The sequence below is a fragment of the Heterodontus francisci genome, chromosome 20, assembly GCF_036365525.1.
Source record: "Heterodontus francisci isolate sHetFra1 chromosome 20, sHetFra1.hap1, whole genome shotgun sequence".
Classification (NCBI taxonomy): Eukaryota; Metazoa; Chordata; class Chondrichthyes; order Heterodontiformes; family Heterodontidae; genus Heterodontus; species Heterodontus francisci.
Window position 1 is genome coordinate 63,631,941 of NC_090390.1, and position 21,098 is coordinate 63,653,038.

Below are 21,098 nucleotides of genomic sequence, written 5' to 3' on the forward strand. Positions count from 1 at the left end.
ATAACAACAATTCTTATTCAACACCCCAGCGCCCTCGCATCACATCTCAACCGTGGAAAAAGGCAGATCGAAAACGTGCCGTATTTGGTTGGCTTCGAGCAGTCTTTTAAAACGGGCGAGATGAGAGAATATTCCAAGAGGCCTCGCTCGAACACAGTAGCCTCTGTCCTGTAGCAGTTGACGGTTATATGTTTCCATTGTGACTAGTATATGATGTAGTGCACTATTTAGAAAGACGGTACAAAAAGAAAAGATAAGTGACTCCAGCAGTTTCTCGGCTCGATATCGGCGTGTAAAAGTTGCCACGCAGTCCGCTGTAATTTGAACAATAATTTTTGCATGCAAATTTTAGAACCGAACTAGTGCAAAGCGGACAGTGTTGAAAGCGCTTAAATATTTTTCTGCATGAAACAATTACCACCTTATAATGAAAATAAGTATGAAATAAATGAGATAATGGAGACTTGTGAGAAAACGAGCGAATGAATTTTATTGGATGAAATGCCAGTGTATCTACAAGACAGCTGCTTGCTGGAGGGCTCCAGACTCCTCCTGCTAACAGCCCTGGATGTGAAATGTTGAACCGTGCTGTTTGCTACAATGTTCAATGTCACGGCGGGTAGAACTCAGCCAATCGTAGCCTGCTGTGTTATGACAGCATAAAGGTTGTGCTACTGTCATACACCTCCACCCGTCAGCAGTAGAGAACGTGCTCAGACAGGGAATTGGTCATCAGGCAAACAGTGTCGCATATACAAAGTTCTTTGTTAATATTTATTTTCTCACGGGATGTGGGAGTCGCTGGCTAGGCCACAGTTATTGCCTCTGCCTAATTGCATTTGAGAAGTCCATCAGCTACAGGTACACCCACACTGTCGTTAGGATTTTGACCCAGCTAGAGTGAAGGAACTGCAATATAGCTCCAACTCAGGATGATGTGTGGCTTGGAGGGCAACTGGCAGGTGGTGGCATGCCTATGTCTCTACTGCCCTTATCCTTCTAGGTGGTGGAGGGCACAGGTTTGGAACGTGCTATCAAGGTAGCCTTGGCGAGTTGCTGCAGTACATCATGTAGTTGGTGCACACTGCTGCCACTGTATGTTAGTGGTGGATAGGGTGCCAATCAAGTAGGCTGCTTTGTGATGGATAGTGTCAAACTTCTTGAGTGTTGGCAGAGCTACACCCATCCAGGCAAGTGGAGAGTATTCCATCACACTCCTGACTTGTGCCTTGTAGATGGTGGACAGGCTTTAGGAAATTAGGAAGCAAGTTACTCGTCACAGAATGCCCAGTGTCTGAGCTGCTGGTGTACCACAGTATTTATAGGGTTAATCCAGTTTAATTTCTGGTCAATGATAACCACCTAGGCTGTTATTGGGAGATTCAGCAATAGTAATGCCATTAAATGTAAAGGGGACATGGTTGGATTCTCTTGTTGGAGATGATCATTGCCTGGCAGTTGGTTGGGATATATGTAACTTGCCACTTATCAGCCCAAGCCTGAATGTTATCCAGGTCTTACTACACATAGATACAGACTACTTCAGTATCTGAGGAATCACAAATGGTGCTGAACATTGTGAAATCATCAGCAAATATCCCTACTTCTGACCTGATGATGGATAAGGTCCCATGCACTGAAAGGGATTCTGCATTCTGGGATATGGTAAGTAGCTAGGCCTCTTTTACACTCTCTTTCCCCTCCTCACAGTCCAATTTAACATAGCTGGAGATGATTGTTGCTTGTTAATTGTCTAATCTTACTGGACCACATGTGGAGCAACAAACTTGTAAGGGTTCTGGTGCCTTATTCCAGCTGTTGGTTAGTAGCAATTAAGCTCTCAAAATCCTTCAACTGATGATGGACACTCTCGACAGCTAACCAATGATGGGTTTTCCTATAGCTGCAAGGAGTTACTCAAATCTCACTAACTTGAACATGTATGTTAAAATAGTTAGGGAGCAGAATGGGCCAAAAAAAACCTTTTTCTTCAGGCAAGAAAATAATAAACCAAGTTTCTGGGTAAACAAATCACTAAAGGAGAGAGCTCTTCATCTCCACAGTGAGAGGAAATTGATTCACCTAAACTGCAAGATTCTATTAAAATGAAGGGAATATAGACACTTACCTACAAATTCAATTTGGAAAGTCCCACTCATCTGCACTGTGTTGGTTTCTGCCCAGTGAGTTAGTACTTCATGATTGGGGAAGTAGTGACTAAATAACAGGCAATGCCAACAGGAGGAAGGATAGCCCCTACTTGGTCTATTAAATTGTGGTTCAAGAGAAACTCTGCCCAACAGAGGATGGCCACAAAACCATCTCAGGTGCTACATTCCCTACAGCATCAAGTTCTCATGTACTTTCTCAAAACTCTCAGCATTTTGTTAATTTGCTTGTTAGAATAGTTGCCCAACAGAAAGGATTTCTAGAAGCTGGTCTAGTACTTGACAGAAAGGTATGAAATTTTTAACTAGGTGTGGCTAAACAGCAAAATAATTGAGGCTCTGAATCAGGAGTTGTGCATTAATGCCTTGCTATAGATTTGAGCACATAATACAGGCTGACACTTCACTGCAGTACTGATGGAGTACTGCGTTGTCAGAATGCCATCTTTCACATAAGATGTTGAGTTCATAGATAGGGCCTTGACTTAAATGAATGTAAAGAGATTCCTGCTGTTTGAATGGAGCCATGGAATCGCTTTAGGTCAGTTTCATCCAAACACTGTCTGCAGGCAAAGCAAGAAAACAAAGACATATGCATGTATGCTATATCACATCCTTACAGTATCTCGAAATGCTTTACAGCTAAAAGATTATGTTTGAAGTGGAGTCACTATTGTTACGTGGCAAACACGATAGCCAATTTGCATACAGCAATGCATCACAAACAGCAAATGAATGACCAGATCATCTGTTCGTAGTGCTGTGACAGACTACACGCCCACTTGAAGGGCACGAACAGTAACTGTTACATGAGCAGTCTGATTATATTCTTCTCTGCTTCTCTGGCCACAGCACTATGGTGGATGAACCTGACCTCATGGATATGGATTTGTCATTTTAGGGTGCTTTGCCACATCTTTGCTCTCCCCACATTTAAATTTTCAGGCTGTTTTGAATGGATCTGATCTTCATTGAAAGATATAACATAGATGAAATGTACAGAAATTCAATACAAGTTATTCTGAATGGCCATGCAGAGGAGATTTAGGAATTGGATGCAGCATATCCTAGTCACCCAACAGTGAAAGTTTTGGAAGGAATTAACATGACAAGCAAACAGATTTGAGGCAACACACTACATTTATTAAAGGAAATTTACTTTCTGCTGGATGAGCAAAAACAAATTGTTCTCCATTTCTTTACAGATTCAGAGGATGAAAGAGGTTGTTCTCTTCCATCCCGAAGCATTTTAGAACATTACAGCGCAGTACAGGCCCTTCGGCCCTCGATGTTGCGCCGACCTGTGAAACCATCTGACCTACACTATTCCATTTTCAACCATATGTCTATCCAATGACCACTTAAATGCCCTTATTAGGTATCAAAATATCCATTCACGTCAGATTATATAAAGATCATGATGCAGAATGCAGCACCACAGCATCCATTCACCCATCATGTCCAAATTTAAGTTAAGCATTACAGATGAAGAGCAAGTAATAGAAATGTAGAGTGCACTGACTCAAAGCCTTTCTTAAATAAGCAAGGCACAACTGTTCTAAAAACCATTTAAAATCATTTCCCCCTTTCCTTACTATCTTTCCTAATAGTTAGAGAAGCTCCATACTGGTGAATGGTAGTGAAAGCATTCTATTACCTGTGGAGAGGAAATCTGTAGCTTTAACAATCCAGTCTGATGGGGACTATTATTTTAAAATCACCTTTCCCTTAGTAACATGCTGCAGAGTTACAGGATGCCATTTTTCGCTTTAAAGCCTGAAAATTAATACGAGCTGTGTCTCACTTGAAGCTTAAAAGGAGCTATTGTAGTATTTTCAATGGTTATGTATTAATGTTGGGCTATCAGTCAGTCTGCCTCTTGCATTCTCTAACAAGTAAATTAAAATGCTTTGAGATGGAAAAAACACAAACGACTATTTACAAGACAGTAACATAATATATGGTAATTCTCAAATTACTGCAGGCTTTGGAGATATTCAATTGCTATTGAAACTTCCCCAAGTGGGAAACTTAATTACAGCCGAGTATGCATCTTTCTAAATAGGGGTTTAAAAAATAACCTCCAGCTTAGATATACTCGCCTTGCTCTTTCCAAATGCCTCCCCAGTGAATCTCCTCATGCCCCATTTATTCTCTCACCTTCCCCAATACTCATCTCATCCATACCATTCTCTCTCTTACTCAGTTACAGCAGTGGTTTGATGTTTCAAACCAAGCCAACACTTCCACTCAAGATAACACCAGATTTATTTTCTGCCATCGATGCCAGTAGCACGAAAGGTTTGTGCTCGAGGCAGTAGCAGTGCTGTTACTTCCTCATTAAACAAATTGGCATTTCGGATGAGACGTTAAGCTAAGTCTGTTCCTTGAGGTGGAATTAAAAGATTCCATGACACCATTTCAAAAAAAAAAAAGCAGGGGAGGTCTTTGCAGTGTCTTGGCTTATATTTATCTCTCAAACTACATCACTAAAATAGATGATCTGGTCATTATCACACTGCTTTTTGTGAGAGTTTGCTGTGCGTAAATTGGCTACCGTGTTTCCTACATTACAACAGCAGCTACACTTCAAAAATACTTCATTGGCTATAAAACACTTTGGGACGTCTTGAAGTTGGAAAAGGAGCTATAGAAATGCAAGTTCTTTTTTCTTTCTTGCAGTGCAGCCATCTGCTAGATAAAATTAATTAGTTAATTCAAAATGGAAGGCATGTGGCTAATTGCATTCTTAGTAATTATACAAGAGATACAGAATAACAATCTACCCTATGACTTAAGTTAACAAAAAGTTAAGGAATTATACTTCAGCCATGGAACAGCCACATGCAGCTTCCAAGATACTGGATGAATACCCATGTTCTAATATTGAGTCAAGTGAATTTAATGGAATTCACTTCTCTTTACAAATAATGATAGAGACTTGAAATAAATTATGAATGAGGTTATTCTTCCGATAAGCTAACATAACAAAATAAGACACAGTGTAATTTATTAATCCAATATGCCATATATACATAATATAGATTAAATCTTTAAAAACTGTTCTCTTTATACAGAAACATATCTACAACTTAATTTTACAAATTAATTTGCAAAATAAACTACGTCACTTTTACAACATATAGTGAATGGACTGCAAAAAAACCCCTGAAAAAATAGAAAAAATAAAAAGGAGTCTGCACTAGGACAATAATAGATATGTACTGTGCAATTTTGAAGGTAATAATTTGAGATTAAAGTGCATTTCCATTACATTTTGCAGGGAATAATTTGGTTTCTTATAAAATAGTCAACTCTCATAATATCAGATTCCTGATTAAACAGTAGTATTGATTCACCTATTGAGGAATTTGAAGTTGATGCATTGGTCAATGTACACTATTTGTAAGCAAGCTGGGCAACTAGTTAATAATCACATAATCCAGAGTTCCTTTCTAACAAAATGTAATCACCTTTCTTTCAAAACCTTATTAATAAAACTATTTTTCAATATCAGCATTGATAACATTCTATTATAGTATTGGAAAATTCTTCATGTAGGCATATGATTAATCAACAGCCGAACCGGTTTACTAGATTTGATTTGTGGGTTGGTTAACTCCATTGAGCACATCAATATTTTGGTCTACCAGACAATGCATTTATACTACAATGTAAAACTTATGCAAATGAAATATTTCACTTCCAGAAACGCTGCATCATTAAAGTACTTTTAGTGTCAAAGCAAGGAAGCAAAATTTGGCAGACAGTAGGATGGATATGCACTTTATTTGTCTCAGCACTGTATGAATTTAGCTTACCAATAAATCAAATGGACTCTAAAATTAAAAATTGCTTAGGTTGTCAGCTAAAAATGACCAGGAATTGCATTGTATAATTGCACAATAGTCCCCAAAACTTCAGGATAAACCATCCTCATGTAAGGATACACAATATTCTTTGCTTTGTTAAGAGCAGAGAGCACAGAAGAATTGTTGAGATCCACTAATCGCTATTCTGTGCGGATTGTGGCAGTCTTTGATTATTTCTGCAGCAGATTACAGTGGTATGTATGGTAACTTGGAAGTGTTGTCATAAAACTTGGTTCAGAAAGTAAGGTTCCACAAAAGTTAGTTCATTGCAGCATACTGAATATCCCAAACCTGCGTGTCGGTGGCAGCAACATTATCTTCTTGCGGAGTGCAGATAAGATATACTTGTCCAAGTCACGAGTGATGTGCGATCTCTGCCTGTTCAGCACCTGTTCCCTTGAATTCCCAATGGAGTTGCTTAAAACAGAGAACAGTGCCAATTCAATGCTTTAGTTGCTGCTCTAATTCACGTTGGCACTTGATCAGACGTTCTATTTCTGTACCCAGCGTCTGCAAGTTTTCCTGTAATTAAAAATCACAATGTGAAGTTTGTCGCATGCATTTTGTTTCATCCTTCACACATGACTTTTGGTTGGTGCATTACTGGCAGGAACTATTGAAAAGTACACATTTGCAACCCAGGTATTTGACAGGCAAATCAAAATGCTGCCCTGACTAATCACTGTGCCATTAGAGCAATTGTAGTCCCATTTTAGCAGATACAGTCAACTATATACTACAATGCTGCAGCACCATCTTGTGCTAAACGTGTGAAATCTCCTACAATGGCTAAATCACTCTAGCAGATATTGTTTCTAAAGCCAGTTTAGCTGCAAATTAATCCTTCCCTGACTCCTCTTCCTAAATGACCTCCGATGGAGTACAAATCTGTCCAAAATCATTGTAGGAAAAGAAAAATCAGATTTGTCATGTGGGTAACATAGAGGAAGCTACACAGAATAAAAAAAATATACTTCATGGCATTTAGTTTCAGTCATTTTGTGAAGTTTTTTTCCACTCAGTCTGCAACTGTACAGGTTCTATTTTTACCTCTTCTCAAAGTTGAAACTGTCAAGTTAGAAAGGTCTAATGGAAGAGTGCAACTCGACTGAAACTGTCATAGCTTATTTCACTCATTAACCAGAAATAGAACATAGAACAGTACAGCACAGTACAGTACAGGCCCTTCGGCCCACGATGTTGTGCCGAACCTTTAACCTACTCTAAGATCAAACTAACTACCTACCCTTCATTCTACTATCATCCATGTACCTATCCAAGAGTCGCTTAAATGCCCCTAATGTAACTGCTTCTACTACCACCGCTGGCAGCGCATTCCACGCACCCACCACTCTCTGTGTAAAGAACCTACCTCTGACATCTCCCCGAAACCTTCCTCCAATCACCTTAAAATTATGCCCCCTGGTGATAGCCCTTTCCACCCTGGGAAAAAGTCTCTGGCTATCCACTCTATCTATGCCTCTCATCATCTTGTACCCCTCTATCAAGTCACCTCTCATCCTTCTTCGCTCCAATGAGAAAAGCCCTAGCTCCCTCAATCTTTCTTCGTAGGACATGCCCTCCAGTCCAGGCAGCATCCTGGTAAATCTCCTCTGCACCCTCTCTAAAGCTTCCACATCCTTCCTATAATAAGGCGACCAGAACTGAACACAATATTCCAAGTGAGGTTGAACCAGGGCCTTATAGAGCTGCAGCATAACCTCGCAGCTCTTAAACTCAATCCCCCTGTTAATGAAAGCCAACACACCATACGCCTTCTTAACAACCCTATCAACTTGGGTGGCAACTTTGAGCGATCTATGGACATGGACCCCAAGATCCCTCTGTTCCTCCACACTACCAAGAATCCTGTCTTTAAGCCTGTATTCTGCATTCAAATTCAACCTTCCAAAATGAATCACTTCACACTTTTCCAGGTTGAACTCCATCTGCCACTTCTCAGCCCAGCTCGGCATCCTGTCAATGTCCCGTTGCAACCTACAACAGCCCTCCACACTATCCACAACTCCAGCAACCTTCGTGTCATTGGCAAACTTGCTAACCCAGCCTTCCACTTCCTCATCCAAGTCATTTACAAAAATCACAAAGAGCAGAGGTAATACCGTTACAAATTTCCAAAAGTACTCAGTATATTGTCATGCAGGCCCCCACCTGCCAAGACTGAGGGGCACATTACTTTGCCACATGAACATTAAAAATTAAAATTGTGGCTGGGAAGAAAAGAAGGCCTATCACAAGGAATTGCCAAGCCCCTGACTGGATAGACATTTGCATGCTAGCAGACACAGCGTTGAAACAAAGGACCCAGTCCCTGCTTCTCCAACACAGTGTAGACCGGGTCAGGCCAGTTGAGTCACATGACTAATTGGCTGTTTGAATTTGAACTTGCTGAAAGAAAGAAACTCAGAAAGTGGTTTGCTCCTGGATTGAGAACACCTCTCTCCTGTCTGCTCTCATCTCTTTCTCACGGAACTGAAGACCCATTGAAGACACGTGATCTCAAAGAAAGAAAAGTCTCCTACAGGAACAAGGTTTAAGAATAATATTTAAAAGTAAAATCTGTCTACAATCAAAGACTCTATGGCAAGCTGGAAACAGAAACAGTAACAAGAAACTCCCTTCACAGACTGCCTCAAACCCCTCTATTTTTCTTCTGCTCTTTTCGGTCCCTATTTGCATGTGTGTATCACGGGTGCATGCTAGCATGGGTGCATTGCATATCCTTAGGCGTTAACCAAATTAAAGTTTAATAAATTTCACTTTTCTTATTTAGACCTAAGAAAACCTGGTGTGCTCATTTCTTTGCATTATAATTGGAAAGTGGCGAACAAGAGGGAGCTCAAAATGCAGTGTGTTTAAAAATTAAACCCTGTTACAATAAGACCAGGTGAAGACAGTAAAGGACCCCTAGACACCTTTTTCAGCTGGTCGTAACAACATGCAGAGTAGAACAATCCATTCACCATTTAATTTTTTTTTTGAGAAAAATGTAAAGGGCTAATGGTTGGAAAAAAAAGTAAAATACAAGGTACAGCAGAAAGTACGGATGATGTTAATGCCATATCGCCAATTACAGTGGAATTGTTTTGTCTTTAACTCTACTTTTGGCAAATTTAACACAATTGATAAGCACAGCCATAATGTATTAGAACACAACTAAAAACACCAATTAAATCCATTAAAATTCACTCCCATAACTGGAAACAACCCAACTGACATGTTACCAATCTTTGCTTTCTACTGAGTAATCAAAGCAAAATGGTTTGCCAAATCCCACAAACTTATAAAACACATTTCAAGTGTTACAAGAATAGCTTCTTGAACTCAACATTAAGGGCAGCAAAAAAAAAAAAGTACTTCATGGAATTAATGACTAGCAACTTAACTATACATCAACTACAAAACCCAACTGTTGTACAAGTAACTGTGCAGCGAATAGCATCCACTGCATTCATTCACCGTCCTTTAAAAATCCATCCTCACTGCTGGAGAGATTGCTTTTGAAATCATTGCTGGTTGCGTGGAAGACAAAAAATGCCTCATTTTGCATGCACAAAGGATCCTGAATTTAATGTATATAGTATCCTAAATTCAGAACTGCATTATTATTTTTTTCTGAATACCCAGGGCATGTTACTCCATACGTAGTCAAGCTTCACTTTAAATGCTTCATGCAAACTGCTGCCCCTGTGATAGTGCTCAAAATAAAAGGTCTTGTGCTGCTGCTGTGCTGCCAGCAGTGACATGAATTTATATAAGCACTTGAATGTCAGAAATGTCAGAAGGCACTTCACAGATAGGTCCAAGGAAAATCTTCAGCAAGCTAGAAAGGTGAAGATTAGGAAAGGGTGTCCAAAGGCTTGGTCAAAGAAATTTGTTCTGAGAAAGATTATAAAAGGGGAAAAAGGGTGGTAGAGCAATTTAGGTAGAAAATCCCAAAGTGTAAGACTCAAGCAGCTGAAGGCTCTGTTGCCAGTAGTGGACAAGGAAGGGAGGTGGTGGGGTGCACAGAGGTCCAGAGTCAGAAGAACGATGTGATCAGGAGAGAGGAGGGAGAAAAATAATAGCGCTGAAGGAAATTGCAGAGATAGGAAGCCCAAAGAGGAATTTAAAGGTGAGGATGAGGATTTTAAATGTAATGCACTGGGGAACAGGAAACCAATGTAGGTCAGCAAGGGCAGACTGAACATAAGCAGAATTTAGTACGGGACAGCCTGCTTTGAATAGTAGAGTCTGACGGTAATTAAGACATATATGAGGATCACAATTACAAATTATGTATTTACGCTTTATCATAAACTTTAGCAAATGCCACCAAGCAACAACATAGTTCAGGCCAATTTTTTTACTTTCAGAATACAACATTTTAGAAGCAGAACTTGGTAATGCAATTACACAAGACTTTTTTTTTTACCTTGAATTACTTTTTTTTTTCCAGCATCAGGTCTCAGATATTTGTAATTTATTTAAATTCTTTACCATACATATTTTCTTACATTATAGAGAAGTTTAAAAGGAAAGACTTAGAAACTTTATCTGGCAATTTATTTTAGTCATTCACATTTTAATGTAGAGAAAGGGTTGAATATATGTCATTTACTTTTGATCAATTTGTGGTGCATCATTGCATTTTTGAGATAATTCCAGTAGTCGTCCAATCTTAAAGTACTATTTTATACGTCATATTTTGTTTTATAATGCTCCAGTGAAGCACCTTGGGACATTATAGTAATTTAAACAACTTTTTTTGCTTATCAAAGTTATTTGACTTATTATTCCCTTCAAAGGATATTCTGAAGAATATAATGTACATAAAGCAGAATACCAGAAATTAATACCAATTCCTCAGTAAACATGATCTCAGAACTAGAGTTAATATATCAAAGTTATGATAATGAATCTGCATTTTTCTTACATATTAATGATTCCTAAAAGTAACAGGAGTAATTTTCTAGTAGTACATGTGTAGCCTGTAGCAAAAATGCTAATCCTTTCCCTCATTTTCACTTTGGAGATGAATAAAAAGTTGAACTAAAACAATGAACAAAATGGGAGGGGAGCAAGCTACTTGGAAAATGGCACGATTTCTAAGATTCATATTTTAAAATGTACAAGAGTAAGAAAATTTGAAGAAACTTGCATATCACTCAAGGCAGAACCACATTTTAAAGTAAGATAGCTGCATTTCACCGTTATCAGTAAGTAGCAGAATAAAGGCCATGCTTTTGCTAATGGCTCTTTTTTTAAAAAAATGTTTCGTAATGAAAGTTACCAGGTTAACCCTTTGATTGTGGTACAGTTTTATATGCTCCCCAAAAGAATCTTGTACAATGAAGGTAAAGGTCTAATTTCTTTGTTCCTGTTCCAAAAATACACCAATGGCAAAAAACTGAAAAGGAAGTACAGCAAGTCAAAGTTTCTTTACCTAGTAGGTTGAAAAAAGTTAATACAAATGTGAATTTATGAACAAATAACGTCTACGTTTATTTTACTTAGATCCAATTGGTACAGATTTAGAGCTTAACAGAAGCTGAGCATAGCTACAATACTCAAATACCATTCCTTGCAGTGAGGATAAGAGGAGAGTAGAATGGCAAAAATGAACAACAGATTCTTGAATTTAATTGAGGACTTAAGATAGCATTTGACATATCCTGCTTAATAAGGATTAATGAAAGGTAATGGATATTGGTGGCAGGGAGAAAAAAATTTAAAAAAAAAAGAGTTTCACAGAAGTGAAACGAAAAAATGAACAGTAGCAAATGAGACATTAGGAAAGGTCACCAAAAGCTCTCTCAAACAGGTGCGTTTTAAGGCAGGTTCTAAGGGAGGAGAGAGAAGTGGAGCTGTTAAAAGAGGGAATTTCAGAGTATGGGGCCAATTGTGCAACAGGAATGGGGGATACACAAGAGGCCAGAGTCAGAGGAATGAAAAGTTTGGGGGTGGGGTGGGGTTTATACTGCTGGTGAAGGTTACAGAAATAGGGAGGGATGAGGAAGAGATTTAGACATGAAAATTTAAAAAACTGAAGGCGTTTGAGGACACGTTGAAGGACCTGGAGCCAATATGGTCATGAAAAGGCAGTGGTGATTGGTGAGTATGGCTTAATGTGGGATAGAATATGGGCAGCAGAGTTTTGCATAGTATTAATCACAGATAAGAATCACTTCCTTGCATTGCTCTCCGTCCATATCCTACTTCTCCCTCCAAATGCTATTTCCTTCTGTATCCCTCCCTGCAGAAGAAAATCTTCCCCCAATTCACTTAAACTGCACTCTCAAATTCCCAACTGTTCTCACCTTTGGCTCTCCATTCAGCACAACATCACTTCAGCTACCAATCTGCTCAACCACACCCTCACCACCTTCAATGTCCTAGTATCCAATAAAACCATTACACACTCACCCTGGGCGTTGCTCCGGTCTGGCCCACATCTCTGCCCCTCAAGTCCGAGGGAAGCAGACTTGAATGGATATGGCAGACAACTGGATTAGCCATTCACCATCAGATCTGGCTGGACACTATCGGGTCCTGCTCTCATTTGCAAAAACTACTCACTATTCCAGGATCATCCTTGAATACTAAGGTACTCTTTTCTCTACTTCAAACGGTCTTCTTAACCCACTCTCCCTTGTCTACTTTACCCTCACTTCCAATGACAAAGTGTGAGGAGCTCATGGATTGCTTTGTCACCAAGATTGAGACCATTCGATCAGCTGCTTCTGTCACTTCCCTCCCTTTCCATTGCCCACTGGGCCAAACTTGCTCTAAAACTCCCTCCCCTTCCCTCGCCTTGAACTTGTTTGCTTCCCTAGTTTCTCTTCCGTCATGACCTCGCCAAGCTCATCATGTCCATGAGACGCATCTATTGCTCTCTCAAACCCATTCCCAACAAACTACTGACCATCCAACTTCCCATCCTGGCTCCAATTTTAGCTGACATTGTTAACAGTGTTCTCTCCTTCAAATCTGCCTTCATCACCCCTTTCCTCAAAAAAAAAAACAATCTTTGACCCCCTCCATCCTTGTAAACTAATGCCCCATCTCCAACATCCCTTTCCTCTCCAAAGTCCTTGAACATGTTGTCACTTGCAAAATTTGTACCCATCTTTCTCAGAACTCCATGTTTGAATTCATCCAATCAGGTTTCGGCCCCTGTCACAGTACTGAAATGGCACTTATTAAAGTCACAAATCAATCCTATGTGACTGTGACAAAGGAAAACTATCCCTCTTCATCCTTCTCGACCTCTCTGTGGCCCTTGATGCAGTTGACCACACTACCCTCCTCCAACACCTCTCCACTGTCATCAGGCTGGCTGGGACTGCAATCGCCTGGTTCCATTTTTATCTATCTAATTGTAGCCAGGAATCACCAACAAAGGCTTCTCTTCCCATTCATACACAGTTACCTCTGGTGACCCTCAAAGATCATCCTTGGACCCCTACTATTTCTCATCTAATGCTGCTCCTCGGCGATTCATCCAATAATTAATCCAATTACGGGCGGCACAGTAGCGCAGTGGTTAGCACCGCAGCCTCACAGCTCCAGCGACCCGGGTTCAATTCTGGGTACTGCCTGTGTGGAGTTTGCAAGTTCTCCCTGTGTCTGCGTAGGTTTTCGCCGGGTACTCCGGTTTCCTCCCACCACCAAAAGACTTGCAGGTTGATAGGTAAACTGGCCATTATAAATTGCTCCTAGTATAGGTAGGTGGTAGGGGAATAGAGGGACAGGTGGGGATGTGGTAGGAATCTGGGGTTAGTGTAGGATTAGTATAAATGGGTGGTTGATGGTCGGCACAGACTCGGTGGGCCGAAGGGCCTGTTTCAGTGCTGTATCTCTAAATTAATAAATAAATAAACTCAGCACCAGTTTCCACCTGTACACAGACGACACCCAGCTCTACCTCGACACCACCTCTCACGACCCCTCCACTCTCTCTCAATCGTCAGGCTGCTTATCTGACATCCAGTACTGGATGAGCAGAAATTTCTTCCAATTAAACATTGCTAAGACTGATGCCATTGTCTTAAATCCCTGCCACAAACTTTGCTCCTTCGCCACAGATTCCATCTCTCTCCCTGGCAACTGTTTGAGGCTGAACCAGACAGTTTGCAACTTCTGTGTCATATCTGACCCCAAGATGAGCAATCAACCACATATCCATGACGGAACTAAGTCTGCCTATTTCCACCTCCATAACATCATTTGTCTCCACCTCGTCTTAGCTCTTGCGTAGCTGGAACCCTCATCGCGCCTTTGTTACCTCCAGTCTTGAATATTCGAAGGCACTCCTGCCCATCTTCCCACATTCGACCCTAAGTAAACTTGAGGTCACCCAAAACCCAGCTGCCCGTGTCCTAACTCACACCAAATGCTGTTCGCCCATCACACCTGTGCGCACCAACATACATTGGCTCGCAGTTAAACAATGCCTCTATTTTAAAATTCTCATGCTTATTTTCACATCCCTCCATGGCCTGGTCCTTCCCTATCTCTATAATCTCCCTCAGTTCTACAACCCTCAGATAGCTACACTCTAATTCCAGCCTCTTGAGCATCCCTGATTTTAATCGCTCCGCCATTGGTGGCTGTGCCTCCAGCTGTCTAGGCCCTAATCTCTAGAATTTCCTCCCTAAACCTCTCTGTTTTGCTTCTTTAAGACATCCTTAAAACCTACCTCTTTGACTAAGCTTTCGGTCATCTGTACGAAGATCTCCTTCCTCATCTCCTATTCATCCCCCTCTTCCACCCCCATTAAAAAAAGACATCACAAACTTTAATATAGAGCGATATAAAATAACGAGCAATACAATAAGGGAAATGAAGTGATCGCAAGGTCATGATTCTATTTCAGAATTTGGCCGATTTGGTGTGACTGAGTTCTGATGAAAGGTCACTCTCCTGAAACGTTAACTCTGCTTCTCTCTCTCCACAGATGCTGCCAGACTTGCTGAGTATTTCCAGCATCTTTTTATTTTATATTATATTTTAAAAACTGATAATCTAGTCATCACATTGCTACTTGTAAGAGTTTGCTGTGCACAAATTGGCTGTTGCAGTTCCTATATTACAACAGTGATTATGGGCTGGATTTTGTGTAGGAGACGGGGCCCCTGGCGCTAGGCTGAAAAGTTGGGGGGGGAACCCCGCCTCTGCATTTTCGCACACTACCAGAGCGATCCTTCCGTATTTTTCAATTAAAGGTTCCTGCGCGGGATCCCCACCCCTTTAAAGACGTGGCTCCCGCCTCCATGAGCTGCTGGCAGCTCAGCAGTGCCACTTGGAATGGTGGCCACTGCTGGTACTGCAGAGAAATTGGACCCAGGCCCAGCACTGGAACCCTGGACCAGGGGTAGGTGAGGCAGGGCCAGTCCGGAAGGCCCCTGCGAGGGGGACCCCAGGGGGTGTAAAGTTGTTCCTGGTGGGGGTCCTTTGTGGACCACAAATTGAACCCCCCCTCCCCTCCACCCCAAGCCCAGAGGGAGGGAGTCTCGTGTTGCAAGGCATCCAGCTCGCATAGCGGAGGCCCCCTCGCCGCCGGTAAGATCCCAGTGGTGGTGGGACCAGGCCTTTAATAGGCCACTAAAGGGCCTTAATTGGCCTCTGGGCAGGAAGACAGTCATCGGCATATCCCACCCCTGGGAAAATCGCTTGGCGACGGACCCTCCACCCTGCCACCACACCCGGTGCCCCCCTGCCTCCTTCCCCACCTCAGGGCGGCCCATAAAATCATGGCCTACACTTCAAGAGAGTTTCATTGGCTGTAAAGTACTTTGAGATGTCTGGTGGTCGTGAAAGGCCCTATATAAATGCAAGTCTTTATGTGGCTTGGTGCCATCTTTTGTTTTATGATGCCTCTGTGAAACACCTTGGGACTTTTAATTTCGTAAAGGTGCTATACAAGTACATGCTGTTGCTCCAGTTCTAAGAGTTTAAGTTTACGGAGAAAGGAGAATGGGAGGCTGGCCAGGACAGCATTGGAATATTTGAATCTGGAACTGACAAAAGCATACAGCACTTTTCCAACAGCAGCAGATGGGTTGAGGGAGGGGCACAGCAGTCAATGTTATGGAGGTGAAAGTAGGTGGTTTATGTGATGAAGAGGAAAAAGCTCAGCTCTGGGTTGATTATTCGCTGAGGTTTTGAACAGTCTGGTTCATCTACAGTGGCCAGGGAGGGGACGGCATCAGTTGCAAGGTTTTGGAGTCTATGAGGGTAAACAAAGGCAATGGCTTCCGTCTTCCCAAGGTTTAGTTGCAAGACCTTGCACCTCATCCAAGACCAGATGCTGGAGAAGCAGTTGGACAACAGAAAAGCAGTGGAAAGGTCAACAGAAGTGATGGAGAGGTAGACCGTGGAAGACATCGGAAAAAGGCAACATGTAGATGAGGAAGTGGAATAAGTCAAAAATAGATCTTTGTCTCTCTCTAGAGGCAACAATGCAGGAGCAGAAAGAGAAGCCATTCCAGGAAATGCTCTAGACAGGCAAGAATGGAACCAAGTGAGCGCAGTCTCAGTGAGCTTGATGATGGAGCTGTTGGAGGACAATTGTGTGGCCAATCATGTCAATGGCAGCAGAGAATGTGCATGATGGTCACAGTCACAGAGAATGCAATTTGTGACTTTGAGTAGGGCGGTGATTGGTGAGATTCAAACATCGATTTGATAGGCGACAATATGTGCAAACTGCTGGTTGCTCCAAGGAATTTCAGACTCCCTGGGGCAGCCACTGAAAAAGCATACTGATGCTGAAATAAAGTAATAAAATGTCAAGGGAAGATTACCGTAATATTCATCCAATATAACTAATTTGAAAACATTTTAAAAATTGAAGCACCATTTAGTTGCCCCATCTTCATATTTTTTGTCTTAATCTCCTTTCTCTATTTTTTCTGTTCTAACTGTATTCCCAATATGCTATATTCCAACATTTCAATATTTTAAATCTTAAAAAACAATTTTATTGACTTTTCTTCAAGCTTCCTGCAGTCCACCATCCATTTCAAAGGTGGGATCCACATTAAAAAGAGCTATCAGAACAACTTTATAATTATTGAATGTCAAGCTCCAGAACTATCAACACAGTTGCACCAACTTCTAATCTAATTTTTCTGCATATAAACACTAGGAGAGTCACTGGAAGAGTTATTTTATCCACAGCATTAGTAACCCAACAGCACCTAGATAAGAAAACCTGCCCAAAATATCCACTAGATCATAAAATTAATATGAAGGAATTAAAAGAGGATCACTGATTTTACCATGAAACTAATCTGTCCCTCATATCCAATGCAGAATTACATTTACACCAATGAATCTCTATACACGGTAAGTCAGACAGTTATAGAAGGATAGGACCATTGCAACATGCAATGTTAATGGTGCAGATGCGTCTCAAGAGAACAAAGCTAATTTGCTGTTAGACATATGAACATGGGGGCACAATCACTTCACCTCATTCCTAGTTACTTAGTATTTCTATTATATGCAAACATCTTTGATACAGTTGCAGCTCAGAGGGATGACATGTCATGTTACAGTACTGTGATCAACAGCTGGAGGTGTGAACACATCATAATCCTTTGTAATTTGCAAAATTCAAAAGATCCAATCCATCATATGGGATTTCAACACATCATATATATACTGTTCATAGCACCGTAAGTTGTATGAAAATACAGTACATTGTACTGTTTTAAACATTACCTCAGATTGAGACTTAAATCCCAAAAGAAGATTGATAAAAGGCAACTTGTTCTAGTTAGGTAAAATTAGTCTGACAATCAAAATCTAGTGGAAAACAAGTCAGACATATAATTAGCTCAAATTTGGTAGCAGTTAGCACTAACCTAGAAATTCTATATTAAAATCATAGAATCACAATGATACAGCACAGGAGGCTGCCACTGGACCCATTGTGTCTATGACAGCTCTTTGAAAGCTATCCAATTAGTCCTATTCCCCTAATCTTTCCGCAGAGTCCTGTAATCTTTTCATCCCTTCAAGTATTTATCCAATTCCCTTTTAAAGGTTACTACTGAACCTGCTTACCCTATCCTTTCGGACATTGCATTCCAGATAACAACATGCTGTGTACATTATTTTCCTCATTGCTGCCTCTTAAATCACCATAAGTCTGCGTCCTCCAGTTACCAACCCTTCTGCCGCTGGAAACAGTTTCTCCTTATGGTATCAAAACTCCTCAGAATTTTGAACCTCGACCAAATCTCCTCTTAACCTTCTCTGCACTAAGGACAGCAACCACAGCTTTTCCAGTCTCTCATCACCAATACCATTCTTCTACACTCTCTCCATACTTCCAAAAGTGTGGTGTCCAGAATTGAACACAATACTCCAGCTGAGGTCTAACCGGTATTTTACAAAGGTTCAGCAAAACTGCTGTTTGTGGGAGCTTCTTGCGCACAAATTGGCAGTTGCATTTCCTCAAACAACATTAACGACACTTCAAAAAGTATTTCATTCACTGTAAAGCGCTTGGGGAAATCCTGTGATCAAGAAAGGTGCTTTTTCAATACAAGTCTTCCTTCTGCAGCTAAATTGGCAGTATTCTCTTCTCCAGTGAACATATGAAGTACTCATTTCATACATCAGCTGTCCCCTCTGCCTCCACAAGATGATCTCCGTTTTGGTCCCTAACTGGCCCCACCCTTCCTTTGACTACCTTTTACTATTTATATATTTATAAAAGACTTTTGGGCTCCCTTTTGTTAGCTAATAATTTATCATATTCTCTTTGCCTCTCATTCATTTTAGACCTCCTCTATACTTTGCATTCATCTAATTTCTCTTTGAATATTTGTCATAAGCCTCTTTTTTCTCTTTCATTCTAATCTCTATATCTTAAGTCATCCAGGCAGCTCTAGTTTTGAATATCTTTCCTTTCCCCCCTCATGGAAATGTGTCAGCTCTGTATCTGAGCCATCGCCTCTTTGAAGGCCAATCATTGTTCAATTGCTGTTTTGAAATCCTTCCCCATAAAACTAGATAACCTCCCTGTGAGGAAATTAGCCCCAGCTCTACTGAGATGTAGCCAGCCCATCTTGAACAGGTCTGGTCACAATGATCAGGAATCTCAAGCCTCCCTCCTACACCATTTCTCCAACCTGCATTGTGGGGAATTAAGTTCTGTAATATAGAGATAAACTTCTGGTGCTTCAGTTTGAGTTGGAAAACTAAGGACTGTCCTAACTTGCAACAGAATAGCATCGTACCACATTCTGGAGTGTGTTAATTCTCTCACTGGATTTCAAGTGCAAAATATTACACCTTAGGAAGGACATAGCAGCCTTGTGAGGAGTGCAGCACAGATTCACCAACATGTAACCCAGCTCCAAGGGTTAGATTAGGAGAGATGACAATGTTATCGAGTAAGGGGTGATTTAATTGAGATTTTTAGGATTTTGAAAGGAATATACAAGATAGATAAGAGATTATTATTCTGCTGGTGAGGATCTCTAGGATAAGGGAACATAAAATCAGAGCCAGGCCATTCAGGAAGGAAGTTAGGAAAGTCTTCTTCATTCAAAGGGTGGTAGAAGTAAGGAATGCTCTCCCACAAATAGTAGACATAAGCTCAATCAATAACTTTAAATCAGAGATCAACAGATTTTTGCTCGTCAAGGGTATTAAGGGATATGGAACTAAACCGAGTAGGTGGAGTTAGGATACAGATTAGCCGTGACCTTATAGAATGGCAGAACATGCTAGAGGTGCTGAATGGTTTACTCCTGTTCCAGATTTTGCAGCCAGTGGCGGACAAATGGCACCAGCCATTCACTACACTTACACTTGCCCACAAACTTTCTATGGAGTTTTGCTGTGATCAAAGAGTCATTTTGGTGCAGCATGCTTTACAGTGGATCTTGGACCTGCGCGAACAGGGCAAGCAACTGCACATCTTCTTAAATAGAGGGAAAGATGAGATTAAGTGAAATAGAGGGACAGAAAATCTAACAATAATTGAAATCTGAAGGAATGAGACGCCACATTTGTAAAAGTTAATTTTCTGTGCCGAAGAGATTGTTGGGCAGTTACTAAGACTTACCATGTCATTAAAAATGCACTTACACTGAAATGTTCAAGCCCTAACTTTTTCTTCCAAGTTTACTATCTATCACACCATTCCATATATTTCAATGCTGAGCCCCGGTGAGATACTGGTGTAGTGCAGTTTCTGGAGCAGCAGGGCAACTCAGACACCAATTTCCCGATTTCCAGGTTTACATGTACATGTGTGGTTACTGGAAGTCACTGCCTGATAAAAGGCACACTGGTAGTTCTACCACAAAATCCAGACCACTATGTTTTAATGTACTTCAGCTATACCCGCTTCTGGTTAGATGAGCAATTCTTTCATAAGGAATCTAAGTAGTTTACGTTTAGTCTGTTGAAGAAATGGCAAAGCCACGGTTTAACTATTAGAAACTTTACTGCCACTGAAAAGGTTAAAAAAAAAAATACAGCCGAAGAACTGAATAAATTATCCAAAAACTGCGGGTGGAAATAGGGCAAGGAGTTTGTGGTCAAATGCAAACAGATGGCGGGGTTTGCAGAACAGTCTCCTCAATGCAGATAGACCATACTGTGAGCAGATATCCAATTCCCTTTTAAAGGTTACTACTGAATCTGCTTCCACCAAGCTTTCTTAATTTTTAGTCATCTTCGTCAGATTGATTTCTGTTCAGCAAATGTATGTATTTCATTGAGATAAAGCTTTTTGTTCGTGAGTTAGGCAATGAGGCGAGTTTGTCTTCTAATTTTACCAAGTTTTCAGAATATTTTAACTTATCAACAAAACTTGCTAAATGCACAAGTACCAAATTGAAACTTTTGTCGAAATTGGTCATGGCGCACTTCTGCAAGATCAAATGGGATTGCATGTTTGTCATGGAGCGATAGTCATGCCAAGGATTGTTCATTTAGCCAGATTCTTGACCATAAGAACCAAAGAATTTCATAGCACAGAAGGAGGGCAATTGACCTACTGGACTGAATTTTACTAGCCCTCTGACAT

At 40.8% G+C, this 21,098-nt stretch overlaps 1 protein-coding gene across 3 annotated transcripts in view; it reads right to left on the reverse strand.

Moving 5' to 3' along the window:
- Nucleotides 1-5,153: 5,153 nt before the first annotated feature.
- ccdc186 (coiled-coil domain-containing protein 186) overlaps nt 5,154-21,098 on the reverse strand; it is a 130,478-nt gene continuing 114,533 nt past the window's right edge. For all 3 annotated transcript variants that reach the window (XM_068052950.1, XM_068052951.1, XM_068052949.1), the window contains one exon: nt 5,154-6,562. In XM_068052950.1, the coding sequence (XP_067909051.1) occupies nt 6,482-6,562 (81 nt within the window). In that variant the 3' untranslated portion in view covers nt 5,154-6,481. The remainder of the gene's footprint in view (nt 6,563-21,098) is intronic.